This window comes from Crocodylus porosus, unplaced genomic scaffold (assembly GCF_001723895.1).
Source record: "Crocodylus porosus isolate Cpor-Errol unplaced genomic scaffold, CroPor_comp1, whole genome shotgun sequence".
NCBI lineage: Eukaryota > Metazoa > Chordata > Crocodylia > Crocodylidae > Crocodylus > Crocodylus porosus.
The window spans coordinates 6,652,411-6,670,527 of record NW_017728921.1 but is presented as its reverse complement, the minus strand read 5'-3'; the positions used below and the strand labels follow the sequence as shown (position 1 = coordinate 6,670,527).

Genomic DNA, 18,117 nt, shown 5'->3' with positions numbered 1-18,117 from the left:
GGGCGGCGGCGGCGCTGGGGCTGGTCGGGGCGGGCTGCGTGGTGCTGGGGCTGGCGCTGGTGCTGGCCGTGCCCGGCATCGTGAGGGACCAGGTGGAGAAGGTGAGGCCTGGCGGGGCGGGACGGGGGCGAGCCCCTGCTGCAGGGCTCCTGCCCGGCTTCCAGCCTGCTCCGCCCTCTAGGCACTCGCCTGTCTGCGTTGAGCACGGTCTCCCCACGGGAGCTGCGCGTGGGTCGACTCCTCATTTCCACCCCCCCGCTTGTTCCTGTGAGGGGAGGTAGCAGAGGCCCCAAGCCCTGGGGTCCAGGAGACTCCTTCCCACAAGCAAAACCCCCTTCTTGGGTCTCCTCCCCTCCTGCTGTCCAGTGCCCGAGCCTGGGTTTTACGAGAATTAAAAGCAGGAGCAGAGGCAACATCTGCTGGCCAGTGTGTCCAGACTGGTCCTAGACAGCTGACCTCTCCTCTCCCAAGGGACTGGGCCAACCCCTGAGCCTCGTAGACAGCATCCTGAGTGTTTGCATGCTCGGAATGGCTTGCTAGGCTCCCCACACATTGCATGCTCTGGAGAAAAGCCCCTAGCATGGAGCAGTAATTGGATTTGGGGCAAGGGGGAGAGGGTGGCAGGGTCTGGTGCTGGGCTGCCCCAGGGCTGCTCTGGACTCATGGGTCTGTGGAGGAAGCAAAGACAACTCGCTTATGTGTAAACAGGATCTCTGCCTAGCTTGAAGCTGCATCTGATGAATGGTTATATAACTCAGTACGACAGTGGAGGCTGCTGGGATTACTGAGCGAGCAAAGCTGGGCATAGCTCATCCTGAGAGCCTTGGGATAAGATAATGGCACCTCTGATACCAAGGGGTCTGATAGTTTGGGGTCAATGGCCATGGTAAGCAGAGGGTGGAAGATGTTGGGTCTTACACAGCTGAGCTTGGGGCTGACATGCTGGGAGCAGAAAGCAGAGAACAGGGCAGGAAGCAGTTTCCTTTGTGCTAGCTTGTCCCTCTGTGCAGCTGGGATGCTGGCTGAGCATCCAGACATACCAGGCTTCAAACTTTTTTTATTTGTTTTTTCTTCTCTCTTTCTTTCTTCCCAGCACTGCCCAACTGGCTCTGAGTGCTGGAAGAGTATTCAGGTCCCTGTCCTGGCTGTTAGGGACTTCCTCTTGGATGGTGGAAAGCCAGGTGGTAGTTGGAGCAAGGCAAAATTGTTGCTGATGACCAGAGAAGGGAGTACTGAATTAATACATGTGCCTGCTGGAAAGGGGAATGGACACTAACTTTCTAAACCTGCCTATATCTGATGTACAGCTCTGTGGCTCATCTCTTTGGTCACTTGAATGTGTTGCTCTTTAACCTGACTGTGAGTCTCTTGTGTTTTTTGAGAGAGAAGCTCAAATAGGAGGAAGGGGAGGGAGGATCCTCCTATAAACTCCAGCTGGTGGCAATAGGCTCATCTGGGGCATGGAGTTACCTGCCTCCCTCTCCAGAAAGTTGGGAAAGGGGCTTTGCCCAAGATCTGTCGAGACTTTCTTGTTTCAGGATGAACCCAGCTGCCTCCTTCCTGTTTTGGAGGGCCTAACATAGGGAAGCTGATCTTTGGAAAGTGCTGCAGGGTGGAGGGTAAAGCTTGTTACACAATGATCTGACCGGTCTTCCCTTTTGCTGTCCTTGGAGCAAAAAAACCCAAGCAACAGTGTCTCGGAAGAATGGCATGGCAAGGCTTTGGACTGGCTGGTATTGGCCATTTTCAATTCCCAAATGGGATAAGGGCTTGAGGAGAGATGACATGAGTAGTCTCTGTGTTGGTCTCTCTTCCCTTCTACCCACCAGACCGAGGGGGGGGGAAGGGGGAAAAAAAAAAAGATGGGGATATGACCATGCACTTGTCGGCCTCAAAGTAAACTGTTCCCTGGCTGGAAGAACAGCCTGTACTGCACCCTCTGCTTGCACAGAGGGCTCCAGTCAGTACCTCTCATGGCAGACTTTAAAACTGCTGGTGCTGGCAATTCAAGGCTGCTGTAGAGGCCTTGAAACCTTTGGGGGTCTGTGTTTGTACTCTGGTCAGCTGTAACAGATGGCTTCACTAAAGTACACAGTAGGAGCCAGAGACTGCCTTTTGTACTTCAGTCTGTTTGCAGCCCAGTAGCAGGATCTGGGACTGGCTAGTGCCTTCTGGAGTTCCTGAATGGCATGGATGCATGCAGTGGGTAAGGACTTCCTCACACTTGCAAGTGAAGTCATTGTCCCCTCTTTTCCAGGTGAGAAGGGGGTTGTAGGCCCAGATGTGCTGAGCCCACAGTATCTGCCAGATGCAAATTTAAACTTTAGCCCTGGTTCTTGTGTCCAAACACCTAGACCTATAAAAAGCTTCTTGATGTACAAGATGCAGCGGGTTAAATTCTGCCTTTGGCAGTATTGTGCAACTTCCTTGTATGGGAGTGCTAATGTAGCCTTAATGACTTCCAAAGAGGGAAAGGATGGCTATTCAAGCCTCCATGCTGGAGGAACCCTATCTGGCAACTGAGTGCAAGATGATGCAGGTAATAAGTTAAATGGCCTACACCTGTGATCTGTTGAGTGATTGACTGGGGAGGAGGCAACAAAATTAGTTGGCTCAGTCAAATAGTGGAGTTTGCCTACAGGCACAAGCTAATGTGAGTTTGGACTTATGCAAGATCTTTTCTACTTTGTTGGGGTGGGAGGTGCTGCTAAGATGCAGCAGATCTGGCAAAAGAAGATGCTCTTTCCACATCTTATCCAAATGGGCGTGTGTCTCTGTGTGTCTCTGTGTGTCTCTGTGTGTCTCTGTGTGTCTCTGTGTGTCTCTGTGTGTCTCTGTGTGTCTCTGTGTGTCTCTGTGTGTCTCTGTGTCAATTTTTGGAGAGCTCTTGAGTCAAAGGAGGTGAATGGATTGTGCATGGATCCCACCTTTCCATTGGGGAGGAGGGGAGTACTGTATTGCTTGTGCGTTTGGGTGGGGGGAGGGGTGGTGGCTTATTCTTGTGATGACTTGCTTTTCATCTTTGACTGCAAGTGTAAGCTCAGGCCACTTCCACCTAGAAGCATTTAAGTAGTGTGTGCTTTCTAATGGGGTATTGGTGTGTGTTGTAACTTAGGCGGCTGGACTACTGGGGCAAGCCCCAACTAGGAGGTGTCTTGGATGGATTCTTCCAGCTAGAGTTCAGTTCTCCATGTGAAGTCCTCTGCAGCTATTGAACAGATCCACTCTGACCTCTAGCTGGGGGACTATGGTTTTGCTTCACTCTTCTTGGTAGCTTGAAGTCTTGCTTGTGACTGAGCAGTTGAAGGATTCCAGCATAGCTTATGGGCATTATCTGCAAGACAATGCAGGGTTGGCCTGCCTGGGGCATGGGTGCCATGAGTGGCACAGGCAGCCTCAGTTGCATGCAGCAGATTGGGGAAGAGTCAGAAAGCAGGGCAGGGAACAGAAAGCGGAGTAGCCTGAATAAAGGGCTGGGAACATAAACCAGAGCAGAGAATTGAGCAGTGGAAGGGAATTGGTGTGGCATGTGAAGGAACGCGAGGTGGGTTAACTTTTGGCATGCTTGGCAAAAAAAGATTGTACTGAGCACAAATGCATGTAATCAGTTAAGTAGTCTGTTATGCCTCAACTTTAGCACTGACTAATTTAATGTAACCAATGCCTACGGTCATAGGGTTTAATTGCTTGTAATCCTTGCCCTGTCCCTCTTTTTTTCCCAGCCTTCCCCTCCCTTAATTTGCTACGTTAAACTTATGACTATGGAACATTGCTTTAATTGGAAGTCAAGTCTAACTTGGTATGAGGAAAACTAGTTGCCCTTTGAACTCGGGTTTGAGCAGCAGTGCCCAGGAGACTGCAAGCTGGGTGAATAAAGCTGTAGACTGGAGTGCCTGAAGCTCCTAGCTGGGAAGTCCTTGGGGGTGGGGTGGGGGGGTTGAATTACAGCAACATGTACCAACAGGGTAGCATGTATACTGGAATTCCTTAACTGACTAATTATCAAAACAATTTTAATCTGTTAAGCATCTAGGATGTAAATCCCCTTGAAAGGAGAAACTGCTTTGGCATATGCAAATTTGGTCACATCCTAAAAACATTGTTTGCTGTGCATAATACTCTTCAGCTTCCCTCCAGTCCACCTGTATCCTAGCTTTCTTGGCTTGTAAGATGGCTGCAATGGTCACACTGCCTTTTGAACAGTTTTTCTATATGTGGGTTACAGCTGGTCTTCAGGGAAGCTGCTCATCTCAAGGCTGTGTAGAGTTAAAGTTTGGTCATGTGCCTTAATCTGAAAGCTGTAGATGTTGAATTGGCACTGCTTCTGTGATGACTATAAATGGGGAAATGAGCAATGTCTCTTCCTCCTAGCAAAGAAAAATAAAACTTCTGCCCAGCTCAGATTTGCTGTAGTCAAGCCTGCTCTTCACTGCACAGGTATCAGGGACTCTTTCTAAACTTGTTGCACACTGGAGAAAGGTCAGAAGCTTACTTCATGTATGATGATGGTTGTAGTGAACTGGTCCAAGGCATGCCAGCATGCAGGTTGGATCAGTCCAGCACAAAGCTGTACTAGAGCTTCACTTTGGCTTTTAAAATTGGGCTTAACAGTTAGCCTGACAAGCCAAGATAACTACCTGAGATCAACTAGCCTCAGACTCAATACTTCTAGTTTAGTTTTGAGACTGCTGTCACTCCTGATCTAAGAGGTTGTCTTTAAACCAGGTCAATGTTCTCAGACAGGGTCTGAAATCAAGGAGAAAAACTAACATGGTGCTTCATGCAAAGAAAAGGAAAGTAGCAACTGGGTGACTCTTTTTGCCAGCTGGGGGGGGAAAGAGCTCCCCTATCCTAAAATAAGATCATATCATTAAATGATGGATCTTGACTAAATGGAGTGAATGACCTAAGGTCATCTGAGTCCAGAAAGCAGACCTGGGTGCCAACACTAGCAGGAGCTGTTGTAGTCAACACTCTAATTTCTCAATTACGTGCAGATAAAAACGTGCTAGTTGTGATTGACCAAGATATCCCCAGCATGACAGCTTTGTTGCCATTTGGCTAGTGTTTGTTCCTCTACAGGAACAGTAGCTGGTGTGGAGAGGTGCACATGAGCAGCATATAGCAAGGTTCCTCTTAATTGCTTGTGGTGTTTTGGTCTTAACACACAATTTTGGTCCTAGGTATGGAAGTAGTTGTGTTTACAACAACAGTTGCACTGATGAGTTCCCAGCCTTGCTGCACAGAAAGGTGTACTGCAATACAAGCAAAGTGGGTGTTGGCAAACTAGCCCACCATGTGCCCTACAGCACAGATGCCTTGCACTGTAGCCTGGCATTAAATGTCAGCACTGTGGAGCTGGAACTTGAGCCCAGAGTGGGTGAACATTGACTTTTTAATGTCATTCTGGACCAAGAACTTCATATGCAGGAGCGGTGAGCAATACAGTGACTAAACCTGAAGTGGACTGCTTCTAGTGCAAAGAGGGAATGGCTCCAGTTCTCCAGAAAATGAGTTGCATCTCCCTAACTACTACTTGTACATCTTTGTGGCTTCCTCATTAAAGGAGCTCCATAAACTTGAGGCCTGCTTTGAAAGGCTGACTTTCAAGCTGCGTCTTGCTTTATGGGGAATCACTTTCTCCAGCAGTTCTGAATATTGGGTCAAGAGGCTTTGAGCCTTGCCCATAGATCACTATTTAAGTAGGAACATGGCAAAGGTAGTGAAGACCAAGACTAAATGCATCTGTTCTCTTGCAGAATGTGAGGATTGATCCCAGTAGCATCTCCTTCAACATGTGGAAAGACCTTCCTATTCCTTTTTATCTCTCCATCCACTTTTTTGAAGTGGTAAATCCAACAGAGGTGGTTGATGGGGCCAAGCCTGTGGTGGTCGAACGTGGACCTTATGTCTACAGGTTTGTATTGGTACTGGGCTGATGGCCTGGCCTGGCCTGGCCCCAGGCAGACTGCAAGGGAAGGTACCTGTTTGGCATCTGAATAGCTTGAAGCTTCTGTCTTGTGCACCGTGGGGATCTGGCTGGGTAGGCCTCTATTTGGGTTCAGCCTGCAGTGCTGTCAAGTTGACAACTAGCTTGCTTCTCAAGGTTACCACTGACCTCCATTACAGTTGGGTACATGAAGGGAAGATGCAATAACACTTCAAACTTGCCAGCTTTTGGCTGCAATGCATCAGCTTGCTATTCTAGGTTTCTGGGCTGAGGTTGTCCCTGTAAGCAACTAGCGTGTGATTCTCCAAACTTACTGGTTTTCTCTCTGCACCTTTGCACCCTTTCTAAGGCAGCTATTAAAGGGGGTGGGGGCAAGAACCCAGACCCTAGATCATGAACTTGAATTCCTATTCTGCACTTGGGGGTGGGGAAGAAACTTGACATCCACCCCCCCCCCCCACACACACACGGTAGGCTGGACGGACTCGGTAAAGTTGCATGGGAAGGCTGGCTCCTAAACCACAGGATGTCTGGGTACTAGGTTAGTGATCACTCCTGTTTCTGACTTGCTAGGTCAACACTACCCAAGTCGCATGGCTAGTCAGTATGTTGTGCCTATATAAGCAAATGACTAGCTTCTGATAAGCTTGGTTCTTTCCTTGAACTAAAACAAAGGCAAGCTTGTTGGTATCAAATACTCTTGCTTGGATGGTGACAGACATCCTCTTGTAGCAATCTTGAGACCTCCCTTGGTGCTTTCTAGAATGCCCAAAGCCTCTGGATGCCTGCTGGCAACCTGCTGAGCATCCTTGACATGACTCGGTGGTATTTGCTAACTGTCACAGCCTGGTGTGTGTGCTGCTCATGTCAGTCTGCCCTGTTCCTGTTGCTTGGCTGACTCTCTTCCCTTCTGCATAGAAGAGAATGAAAACCAGGAAATGGTTTCTTCCTGCCTAGACCTGTAGAGGTAAACAGTACAGCTAGTTCAGAGGCGCTTGTATTCTAGACATCCCAGATCTGGGCTATAAAAAAGGTGGCTGCCTGTGATCCTAGTGTCTCTTTCTCTGACAGAACAAGTGCTGGTCTGAAATGAACAGAGTAGCCAATCCCTAATGGGATTAATAAAGCTGAAACTGAGGGGATGTCAGTGTGTCAGCAAAACTTTAACTTGCTGTGTAAGCTCTGCTCCTAGTCATGCGGTGGGGTGTTGCCAGTATGTTATTGACCACTGCAAAGCACTCCTATGATGACTTGTTGGTTATCTCTTTCCACAGGGAACACCGGTTTAAAACCAACATCACTTTCCATGACAATGACACTGTTTCATTCCTGGAATATCGGCGTTTTCACTTCCAACCTGACATGTCTAATGGAAAGGAAGAGGATCACATAGTTGTACCAAACATCCTGATGCTGGTGAGACTACCAGAAACTCCTAATATTTCTCCATCAAATGAAGGAAACCCACTAGAGCAGTAACAATGTAGTATCCTCTAGTGCATGAACCCTAGCCTTAAACTAGATCTTCAATCACATCATGGTGGCTGTAGCTGCCAGTCCATTCCTAAAGTTGGGGACACATGTTTGATAACTAGTTGCAACTATTCTTCCTTCCCGATTTGATTCCTAAGTGAAATAGCAAAGGAGATCCGAAGCTGATTTTTGCAAGACTTCTTTGCCTTGCAGATGAGAAGCAGCAGCTATAAAGCCCATGGTCATGCTTTCCTAAGACCTGAAATGCTGTAGTGTCACCCCCACTTCTGGGGAACAGAACAATCTTCTCAAGGGGTTGAGGTGCATCCAGAAATAATGCATGTGGCTGGAGGTGATGGACTTAGAGGTATGCTAGTAAAATGTTGGCCTGGAGTGGGGAGTAACTTGGAGTAGATGTGTCCTGTGGCTTGACTTCTTGAGTGAGCCCCAGGAGCTTCACTTCATACTAAATAGCAGTAGAGCATGTTCTGCATTGCCATTAGCCTTTCTATCCACCCTTTTATGCAGAAGTTTCTCCTTGGAGGATTCTTGAGCATACTTTAAGGTCACATCCATCACAACTCTGTGTACCGCCTGGGTGCCCCTGTCTCTTCCTCCTAAAGGGAGAGGCATGAGGAGGGAAGCTGGAGAGCTTAGATGAAACCATACTGGCTAAGATCTGAGTTGGAGTGAACTTGGCTTAAGCTGCAACCCAAACCTGGGGAGAGTGGGTTTGTGAGTCAGAACTTGGCACAGTTCAGAGGAAAGTTGTTGTCTAGCCTATATTTTGGAGTAGGAGGTAGTGGCAGAAGGTTGTGGTACTGGGATGAGGTGTGCCATGGCTTCTGACCCACTGGCTGAGCAGGGCAGTAGCAGCTTGCTTGTATTCCTGAAGACCTGTTCTGAATAGACGCTAGCTAGTGTTGTGATTTCCTGAACCTCTCTCTTTCAGGGGGGAGCTGTCATGATGGAGAATCTCCCCAGCTTTCTGAAGATGTTGATAAGTAGTGCATTGTCTGGCCTGAAACAAGGGCCTTTTATGAACCGGACAGTGGGGGAGATCCTGTGGGGGTATGATGATCCACTTCTGACAATACTGAACACCTTTGTACCTGGCTTGCTCCCTTTCAAGGGGAAGTTTGGCTTGTTTTCTGATGTAAGTACACCCGTGCTTGGCAAGGCTAAAATACCCACACCAGGTTGTGGGACAGACTTGGTTCTCCCTCTGTCCACAAAAAGTGAGTTTCTTTGCTGCAGTTGCGTGTAGCAAAGGAACAAAATTCTGATGCACCCCATAAAACAAAGGGAAGTATTTATCGGAACTTAAAAGTAGTCTTCAGTTTACATGAGGCATTATCCCCTGTACTCCGAGCTGTAGCACCAACTTGCTGCTGCTTTTGAAGGTGAGCAGGAGTCCAAAGGATTCCCTGTCAAACATTGCTCAATACTTCTGGCAAGAGAATATCAGTTTACCTTGGATAAGGAGTACATCTAGGAAGAACACAAACAACAATCAAAGTGTAATGACTCTGGTATGAAATGACCATGAAACTGGGAATAGGCTCATAAAGAAACTAGAATTGGATATGATGGATTGTAGAAAAAGCTCATGCCTATCTTCTTCTTCTTTCCTCTTCCCCCCCCCCCCCCAATGCAGTTTAACAACTCTAATTCAGGACTGTTCACTGTGTATACGGGGGTGAAGGACATCCATAAAGTCCATATGGTGGATACATGGAATGGGATGAGAGAGGTAAAAGCCAAGTTCCCTAGAACACTGTTCTGCTGTAATAATAATGCTAGCTAAACTATGTTGTCCAGAGATGCCTCTGACTTGATTCTTGTATTGTATCTGTGTAGCAAAACCCCCATGCTAGCATTACTTGGTTTCCAAGATTGGGGGGGGGGGGGGGACTGTTGGGCATGCTAAGATTCAAGAGAAATGGCAATATTGATTTGGACTCCTAAAATACGAGCTGCCTTAAGTGGGACTCCTCACACTTCAAAGTGGGACCTGCAGACTGTAAAGATGTTGGAGTTTGGAAAACAAGATCTGGGCCACAGTGCTATGTGGCATCACTTCTGAACCAGATGACTGCATGGCTTCTAATTGGCCGAGTGTAAAAAGTGGCATGGGCTGCAGATCCACAGCTGGGGAAGAATTTAATCTTAATACGGATTGGGCCTCTAATTGGATGGGGATGAGTCTGGCTTATGTAACCTTGGAAAGGTGTCTAGCTGGCGATGGCTAGCACTTGGATAGCAGCCAAGGAGAGCTCTGGAGCTGAAGTAATAGCTTGGTTCTTAATACCAGCTTGGGATGGAGGCAAGCAAATTGGCCGTTTCTAGCTGGCTGGCATGTCTGAGTGAAATGTAATGCATCCAGGAGGCTCTTCCTTAACTCTTGTTAACTTTCCTGTAGACAAAATATTGGCGGAGTGAGCAGTGTAATATGATCAATGGGACTTCTGGAGAAATGTGGCCGCCTTTCATGACTCCTTCTACTTCTCTGGAGTTCTATAGTCCTGATGCCTGCAGGTATGATGAGCAGAAATCTGCCTGACTACCAACATAAGGCAAAAGCTTATGAAGGGTGGTGCTACCTTTTGGCTTCAGTGGGTGGACAGCTGATGGCTGTAAATTGAAGAAGGATGAGTCCTGACTTTGGAACTGAAGTCCCACATGCCCTGAAGAGGGAGCCAGGAAATAGATGGTGGCTGTCTACCTGATTAGACTTGTATTGTCCGAGCTGCCTTCAGATGAGGGAATGTGCAGTTCCCCATGAGAGGAAAGGTGGAAATGTCAGAATCCCCAATTTAGTGCGGGGGGGGTTGGCTGGCACTTAACTCAAATCCTACCTGTGCTGTGGATTTCTTATACCAATTCCTTGCTCTAAACAGTAAACCATTATCATAGTCACAGGAACCCTGAGACTTTCTTGTAGAGGTCAAGTTCCTTGACTTACTAGGAAGAAGAGGTTCTCTGCATCTCTTCACCCAACTTCTTTATTGAAGCTACTTGAAGAGTCATCTGCACTTACTTCCAGTATCCTAGCTAGGAGATGAGGGTACTCTTTTTTTTCACTTCATTGAAAACTCAGTAAATACAACCAGGAGAAGGTGAGAAGGAGGCAGTTGTTCCAAGAGCATCTCTTGACTCGGACTCAGTTGCCTGTCTTTCCACATGGGAACAAGCTTCAGCCCCTAACTTGAGACGTTGTCTCAACTATAGCTGTTGGGTAGCCATCTAGCTTTAGCATGTCTTTGCCTTCATGTAGTAGTGAAAAGAACTGAATACCTGCCCAAGCCCTTTACCGGCTACTGGGTGAATGAGTTCAAGGCACAGGTTGCCCAACTGTAAAATGAACACCTGCATGCTTGGCCAGTGTCTCAAGTGAAAAATATCAATTCAAGGGTGTAGGGTCAAACTTCCTGATAAATGTGACCTTAATCTCAATTCTTGAGGTTCAAACGAGGACAACTTTTATTGCTACACAGCAAAAAAAACACACAGGGGCCTTTCAGCAATACTGTATTGGCAGGAAGTGTAGTGTCCTTGGTCCCATGCCAGGCAGCAGTCTGTTCCAGAACTAACTAGACAAGCCTTTTACCATATATAATTTTCTTTTTTTTTTTTTTTATCCCACTGAACAAGCAGCATTGCTCCCTTCCATATTGGAGCCCTTGCCCTCCTTGGATACTTGCCCTACACTGCCTGACTAGGATCTCTTGGCCTGCAGAAATGCTGTGCCTGGCAGCTGCACTGGATGAGTTTGTTTTCCTCCATGGAAGAAGCTACCTGTGTTCCTGAGCACAGGGGCGTGGGGCTGTGCACCAGGTCATGGGCCTCTAAACTGAAAAAACACTCGCCATGATGGTAGACAGAAGGGCCCTCTTTTTTTTTTTTTTTTTTTCCTAAAGAATGTAGGAGCTGCAGCATAAGGCCAAGGGATGCTTCCCTTTGGTGCCCCTAAATTAATGTGTTCTTAGTGGATCCTGCTGTTTTGTTTCCTACTGGAATAACACCCTAGATGTAACAAACTCCTTCCAAGCCATTTCCCTCTAGGGGAAATGCATGCCAAAGCTAATGGGAGTGTCCCATTGCATTTCAGAGTTGGTTCTGCAGCCTGTTGCTGTATGTAGCATGCAAGACCCCTTCTGTTCCCTCTAGGTCCATGATGCTGGTATACGAGCAGCCTGGAGAATTTAAAGGGATACCAACTTTTCGCTATGTGGCTCCAAAGACACTGTTTGCTAATGGAACGGACTACCCTCCAAACGAAGGTTTCTGCCCCTGTAGGGAGTCTGGAATCCAGAACGTCAGCTCCTGCCGACTAAGTACGTCTGTCTGCGTAAGGCTTGTGTCCAGTCTAAGTTGTTCTGTGCGCTGTGGCTTCTTCCCAGCAGACTCCCTGATCTGTCAAATGACCAGTGGTGGTATTTCCTTCCTCAGTCTCCTTCACGGTTCTCATACTGCCAAAGCCACACTTAATGGTGTATGGACCTCCTTCCTCCAACACTTTTTTTGGAGGGGCATATCCTACACTTTCATAGGCATTAGGGCTGGAAGGGACCTCAGAAGATCATTGGGTCCTGCCCTAGGAGCAGGAAGTCAGCTGGGGTCAAAAGATCCCAGCAAGATATGTCCAAATGTCACGCAGTAATGTAAAGAGCAAGGGTGTGAAGCTTTTAAAGTTCATGGTAAACTGAATAACTTCCAGGTACTGCAAATGGTGTCAAGTAGCTTGCATACCTCTTTAGAGGCCAATAGAAATGGGTGGCGAAATGCCTAGGACACTTCTATTCTTGCTTGTAATATTTGCATGTTCTGAAGTTGCACTAGTTATTTCTCAAGTCCCAGTTGGATGGTCTGGGGCTTTTCCAGCTGTACTGAATATAGTGGGTTTTCTTCATACTCTTGCTGAACCATTGGCTATTAGTGGGTCCAGTGCTCTTTCCATAAGGGCCTACCACCTATGGCTACTACCTGTTACTGTATATCCTGAAATTGCTTATCTGGTTTTACTAAACAAACCATCAATATAGTAAACCCTGTCCTAGAGGGTCTGGAACTCCCTTTTTTTTTTGTGGATATCTTTTAATTTGGCTTGCTCCTGCATATGGAGCTAATACAGGTCTCGCGACTCCTTGGGACGAGCATTTTGCAGGATACTAAAGAAAAGTTTGATGGACCTTGTTATATGCAAGGCTTCTACCATAGGCTTGAGCAGCGTGCGCAGGCTTGGTAGCTAAGAGAAGCTGGGTACTCCTGTTACACTAAGGAGTAGGCAGCAGCTCCTTGTGTTTTGACAAGGAGCCAAATGAAGCCAAGTTCTCCAACTGGCTGCAAGACAAGAGGCCCTGGAAGGGTAACTAATGTGGTTAGCAAAGCCTGGCTTGTCAGCAACCCACATATGCCCAGGAGCCCCCTCTCTCTCTTTTTGATGGTGGGGAGGGGGGGTACTGAACCTAGTATGATTTTTTTTTTTTTTTTTCAAAGAAGGTTAAGTTCAATCTTCCTAATAAGATCAACTGCTAGCAGTAGGACTAAAATCTCCTCTTAGTCCCAACTTCCTGGTGCCCACAATGGATTGTAGGTATCTGTGTGAAGGACTTGCAGGGCCTTCTTCCAATCCAGATGGTCCCATAGTGGCTGGTCAACTTGTCTAAACAAGCCTATTATCATGAACCCTCTGCTGTGACCCTCTTTTTCTTTCTGCTCAGATGCCCCAGTATTCATTTCCCATCCTCACTTCTACAATGCTGACCCGGTCCTGGTAGAGGCTGTTGACGGACTCCATCCCACAAAGGAGGAGCATGGGCTCTTCTTGGATATACACCCGGTGAGTTGGTCTCCAAGCTGTGCATCTCTCCTGAAAGGGGAAGACTTAGAGGGATCTGAGTGAGCAAGCCATAGTGTATACCCTAGATAAATTTTTCAGAGCTTGAGCAGAAAAAAATTTAAGGCCTTTTTTTCAAAAGTACCCCTATATCAAAAGGTCAATGGGATTGGCTACCTTTTTCAGCTTCATGCTCAGCCCTATGGCATGCTGCCATGAGAACAGTTCCATAGTGCAAAGACTTGATGATTATTACAGGGACACATTTAGATAAAATCCCTGTAAAACAATAAGTTAATTTACTGGCGCACCTTTATTTTGCAACTTGCAGAGAACAGATCAGATAAAGCATCACAAGTAATTCAGTTACAGCTAGTCCTACCTCTGAGCAACTCCTGTTTTTCTGGACCTCTTGGAGTTAGTGAAATGGGATGTTAATCTGTTGTTCCTTCCTCTTTTGGGAGGGGGGAGGGAATAGGAGGGAGGGGGCAGGGGAACTGAGCCATTGACTGACTGAACATAGCTGGCTACCATAGCTTATACTGCTGGGTCCAGTGGAGGAGCTCTTACTGGCATTAGAGTTAAGTGTTTAGTCATGGCCACTCTAATCGGTGCTACATGGCAAGCAAATATTTTCTTCATAAATCTTGCTGCATGTAATACTGCAAGGAAATGGCAAAGCCCAGTGCTTGATACTGGGGGTGGGGCAAGTAGCCCAGTTGCCTGCTCATACCTGATTTACTAATAGGGGTACTTCTTGGTGCTTATCCTGTGGAGCATTCATAGCGGTCATGAAGTTACAGGATTACAACTAGGGGAACAAACATCTTTTGATGACCTACTACTAAATATTCCATCCCTAGTGTACTACCTAAAATAAGCCCATCCTGACGCACATTATTTAGCTTTTCCTAGTAGGTTGAGTTCTGCTAGGGGGACTTTATTTATTTATATTTTAAGGCTTTCTCTGGGCTGGCACCTATGACTCTAGTTGTGCTGTGCTGCTTCCAATGAATAATAGAAAGGAAAGCTCATTATTTTTTCTATTGTTAGCCTCTACAAGATCATACCTTGGAGCTACTCTCATAGAATCCTAGGGAAGAACTCGGACTGCTGGCAGGCCATTGGAGTCTCCCAGTCCTGTCAAGTGCAAAGGTGGCCGTTGCATGGAGGCTGGTATGGTAGACAATGCAATCCTACCCAAGCTAAAAGTAGGAGGCTGGTACTTGCCAGGACACTTCCTGCCCTTCTGCTAATCAAAATGGTTCTAGTGTAAGCATCAATGTCCAGAATAGGGTAGGGCAGCACTGCTTCATGCTAGAAAACAAACATGCCAGAGTAGAGATTGCTATATGGATTTGGCCAACACGTCCAATAATGGATTGAGAACTGTACTTTACTTCTTGGAAAGGACCTAGTTTCTCCCTGCCTCTATTGTCTATGCATACTTTTGTAAGTAAAGTCCATAGTGGTAAAAGCTTATCTCTAGAGATAAACTGTAATAAACTTAATTAAAACGCCAACAGTGTGCTGTTATGGAGGCTAGAAGCCTACTAGGCTGTATTTAGGAGTGTTGCCAGCAGATCAAGGAAAGTGACTTATTTTCCCCCTTTTTATTCTGCCCTTGGAGGCTGCCTCTAGAGTAGTATCCAGTTCTGGGCCTCCTGCTACAGAATTGGAGACCAGTGGAAGGCAGTAAAAATGGCTTGAGGGCTGGCATGACTTGAGGGAAACTGGGCTTATTTAATCTGCAAAAGAGAAGAAGGGTGCTATTAAAATCCCTCCCTTGGTCAAGTCCCTGTGGGGGGGTTGCAAAGATGGTGGAGCTGAACTGCTCTCAGTGGTGGCAGATGACAGGATGAGGAGCAATGGGCTCAAGTTGCAGCAAGGGAAATGGGGGGGAGGTTGGGTATTGAGAGCGCTGTTATGAGTGCAGCAGTGAAACACTGGAACAAGCTACCCAGAGGTGATGGACTCTCCATCCTGGGAGGTTTTTAAAGCCATGGCTGGGATGATTTGTTGGGGCTGGCCCTACTTCTGAGCAGGGGGTTGGACTAGATGCAACTCCTGAGGCTCCTTCCAACCCTCCTTTTTTGATTCTATGGAAAAACCTTCATACTACACCACTTAATCTATCCTCCAGTCTCTCCATAAAACCTTCCTAGTGCAAAGCTATTTAAAAGGCTGGAATATGAAGGGATTATACATTTACTTACCAGAGCCTGCAGCTACTAGATGAGAAGGTTAAGTAGAGGTGGTTTCTCTGAACAGAAACTTCCTTGTGACCAGGAAGGACTTTGGTCTCAACTCTTTCATGGTAACATCCCCTCTAGCTTGGCACCTTTTTTTTTTTTCATAAGGTCTTCCAGTTGTATCCCGCTAATGCCAGTCAATCAAGTCATGGTAGCATCTGCATAACTAAATGTGAAGTGTTTTGTTTTGTGTTACTTTTTCAAAGCAAGCATCTCTTTGCAGATGACTGGCATTCCCATGAATTGTTCCATCAAGCTGCAAATGAATCTGTTCATGAAACGGATCTCAGGCATAACGTAAGTTGCCACTTCCAGAGGAGCAAGAGACGGCTGGAGAGCTCTTTGTGCTTCCCGGTACAAACCTTGGACCACAGGGACTAGAGCAAACAGCTGTACTGCAGCAGGAGAGTCTACCGATGGAGCTTAATTCTACTCCTCTGTTAGGATCCTTAAACTTGTCATAGCATCTCTGTAAGGGGGTTGGAGGGAGGCTGTAGTGCCTACTGGGTTCTAACAATTGTTCTGTATCTTCTCAACTAGTAGTGTCCATAGCAGCTTGCCTTTCCTGTTTTTTTGCTTTCTTAACCTTGGACTTGGTACACCATCTATCAAACCTTAATGCTAATATTTCATGCACAATCTTGAGTAGCTTCCCTGCAGGAAGACTTGGAACCCTTACAGCCTGTGTGGACCAGCCAGCTGAACTTATTTCTTGTTTTCCTCCTTCAGGCAAACGGGGAGGATCAAGCCAGTCATTTTGCCTATAATTTGGTTTGGAGAGGTGAGTTGGCTCTCCCTTGGCGCTAAACAAGTGCCAGCTCTGCAAAACTTTAAATGCTGGAGGGGGAAATGCAGGTGGTTCCCAAAGACCTGCAGCGCGAGGAAAGGATTGGAAAGATTTGTATTGGGCGACCTACCAGCATTCAAAGGCTAGACCTCCAGGATCTCCACTGCAGCTCTTGGCACAAGCTTTACTCTTCAGCACTTTCAGCTGTGCACTCTTCCATTGCAATACTGAAAGGGATAGGAGAGGCTAACTTGACCAGGTCTCCTGTCCAGATGTTTCAGTTGCTGTTTGCCATGTATGGTAGACAGGCAAATATGTTCAGGTGACAGATGTGGCAGGACATGCTTGTCCAAAGAACTTGATGCTACATTGAAGACTAGGAAGTGGGCTCTATAGGAGTTCTGTCGTCATGGACTTCAAGGACTAGGAGGAGAGGTGGGCAATGCAGCCTCTGTTTGCAAAATAACTTTTAATGGGCCTGGCATGATGTCCTACCTGGGGCTGGGTTACATAGTCTGTTCTCCCAAGACTGTTGGAAAAGAGCTTTAGAGTGCTATGTTGCTGCTACCTCTAAACTCTGCTTTACAGAACCTGCTAAACTATCTTTCTCTCCTCTTCAGAGTGGTTCCATTGAGGGTTCAGTCCTAAAAGATTTCTACACCAACCTGGTCCTGATTCCATCTATACTGGAATATGTGCAGTATATCTCCATTGGTCTGGGTACTGCTTTGATGATTGCTGCCATACTACTCGTAATAAGTCAGGTAGGAGCTTGTAACTTGACTTCTGCTGCTCTGTTTGGTTTGTGACCTTCAATCAATTGTGTATCAAGTTCAAGCAAAAAAACCAAAAAAAAATCTGACTCTGCAGTACATGCTGATCTGATGTGGAATGATGGAGCTCTCAATGTTTTGCTTGCAGCATGACCTGCCACTGCTCTTCTTCTCTCTCTCTGCTAACCTGAAGTATTTCTAGCCAATGGTCTCTAATATTAGGGAGTGACTTGCTTTTCATGCCATAGGCTTGTGAATGCCAACACACAAAGCACTTCTAGGGCTTTCCAAATTGGGTCACTTGTAGTGGTCTTTTTCAAAGGAAGAAGCCACTTCCTCCACTCTACCCAGGAGCTCTCTAGTTCTAGTTCTTGGTGTTTTGGGTACCTGAGGCTTATTCTTATCTCCTAGTTTAATTGGAGTAGGCTCCTGAAGTTTTTAGCTATGGACTGAAAATGCTCAGAATATACAAATCCTTCCACTTCTGCACTCCTTCTCCACCTAGCTGTAAATGCTAAAACATGTTTGCGGGGGGGAGGGTTCTCAAATCTTTTCTATACCCTACTACTGGCAAATGTCCTCCACCCATCTGAGGCTTCAGATGTTTCTAAAAGCTCTGGTGGGCAGACTGAAGCCTGGAGGCTTGTGCTTTGGATGCCCCTAAGCTTTTTCTTGGCCCCAGGAGTAAGCCAGGGAAGTGTGTGTGTGTGGCTCTCGCTCTCATTTCCAAGAAGTGGGCATAAAGCCGAGACCTTCCCACTCCAGGAGCTATATGGGAAGCTTTACTATATACTACCTTAGCAGGTACTAATCCCTGTGCTGAGCAAGCTGTCTTCCCCAGTGCAGTTAGGAAGACCATCTCTGTGGTCAGTGTTTCCCTTGCTAGGTAGTCCTAGACTATACTTGACCAAGCCTTCAAGAGGCTGAGAAGAACATGCACGCACTCTCTCTTTTTTTTTTTTTTTTTTTTTTTTTTTTTTTTTTTTTTTTTTGAGGTGATTCTCTCTGAGAATCTAGAGTAACTTCTAATGGGGCAGAACTGT

The 18,117-nt window shown here is 46.6% G+C and overlaps 1 protein-coding gene across 1 annotated transcript in view; it reads left to right on the top strand.

Annotated features, from left to right (window-relative positions):
- Nucleotides 1–18: 18 nt before the first annotated feature.
- SCARB1 (scavenger receptor class B member 1) overlaps nucleotides 19–18,117 on the top strand; it is a 23,468-nt gene continuing 5,369 nt past the window's right edge. The window contains exons 1-11 of the mRNA XM_019538938.1: nucleotides 19–101; nucleotides 5,760–5,917; nucleotides 7,225–7,366; nucleotides 8,376–8,579; nucleotides 9,081–9,176; nucleotides 9,846–9,961; nucleotides 11,594–11,760; nucleotides 13,147–13,265; nucleotides 15,738–15,811; nucleotides 16,244–16,295; nucleotides 16,922–17,065. Coding sequence (XP_019394483.1) covers nucleotides 5,796–5,917; nucleotides 7,225–7,366; nucleotides 8,376–8,579; nucleotides 9,081–9,176; nucleotides 9,846–9,961; nucleotides 11,594–11,760; nucleotides 13,147–13,265; nucleotides 15,738–15,811; nucleotides 16,244–16,295; nucleotides 16,922–17,065 — 1,236 coding nt within the window. The 5' untranslated portion in view covers nucleotides 19–101; nucleotides 5,760–5,795. The remainder of the gene's footprint in view (nucleotides 102–5,759; nucleotides 5,918–7,224; nucleotides 7,367–8,375; nucleotides 8,580–9,080; nucleotides 9,177–9,845; nucleotides 9,962–11,593; nucleotides 11,761–13,146; nucleotides 13,266–15,737; nucleotides 15,812–16,243; nucleotides 16,296–16,921; nucleotides 17,066–18,117) is intronic.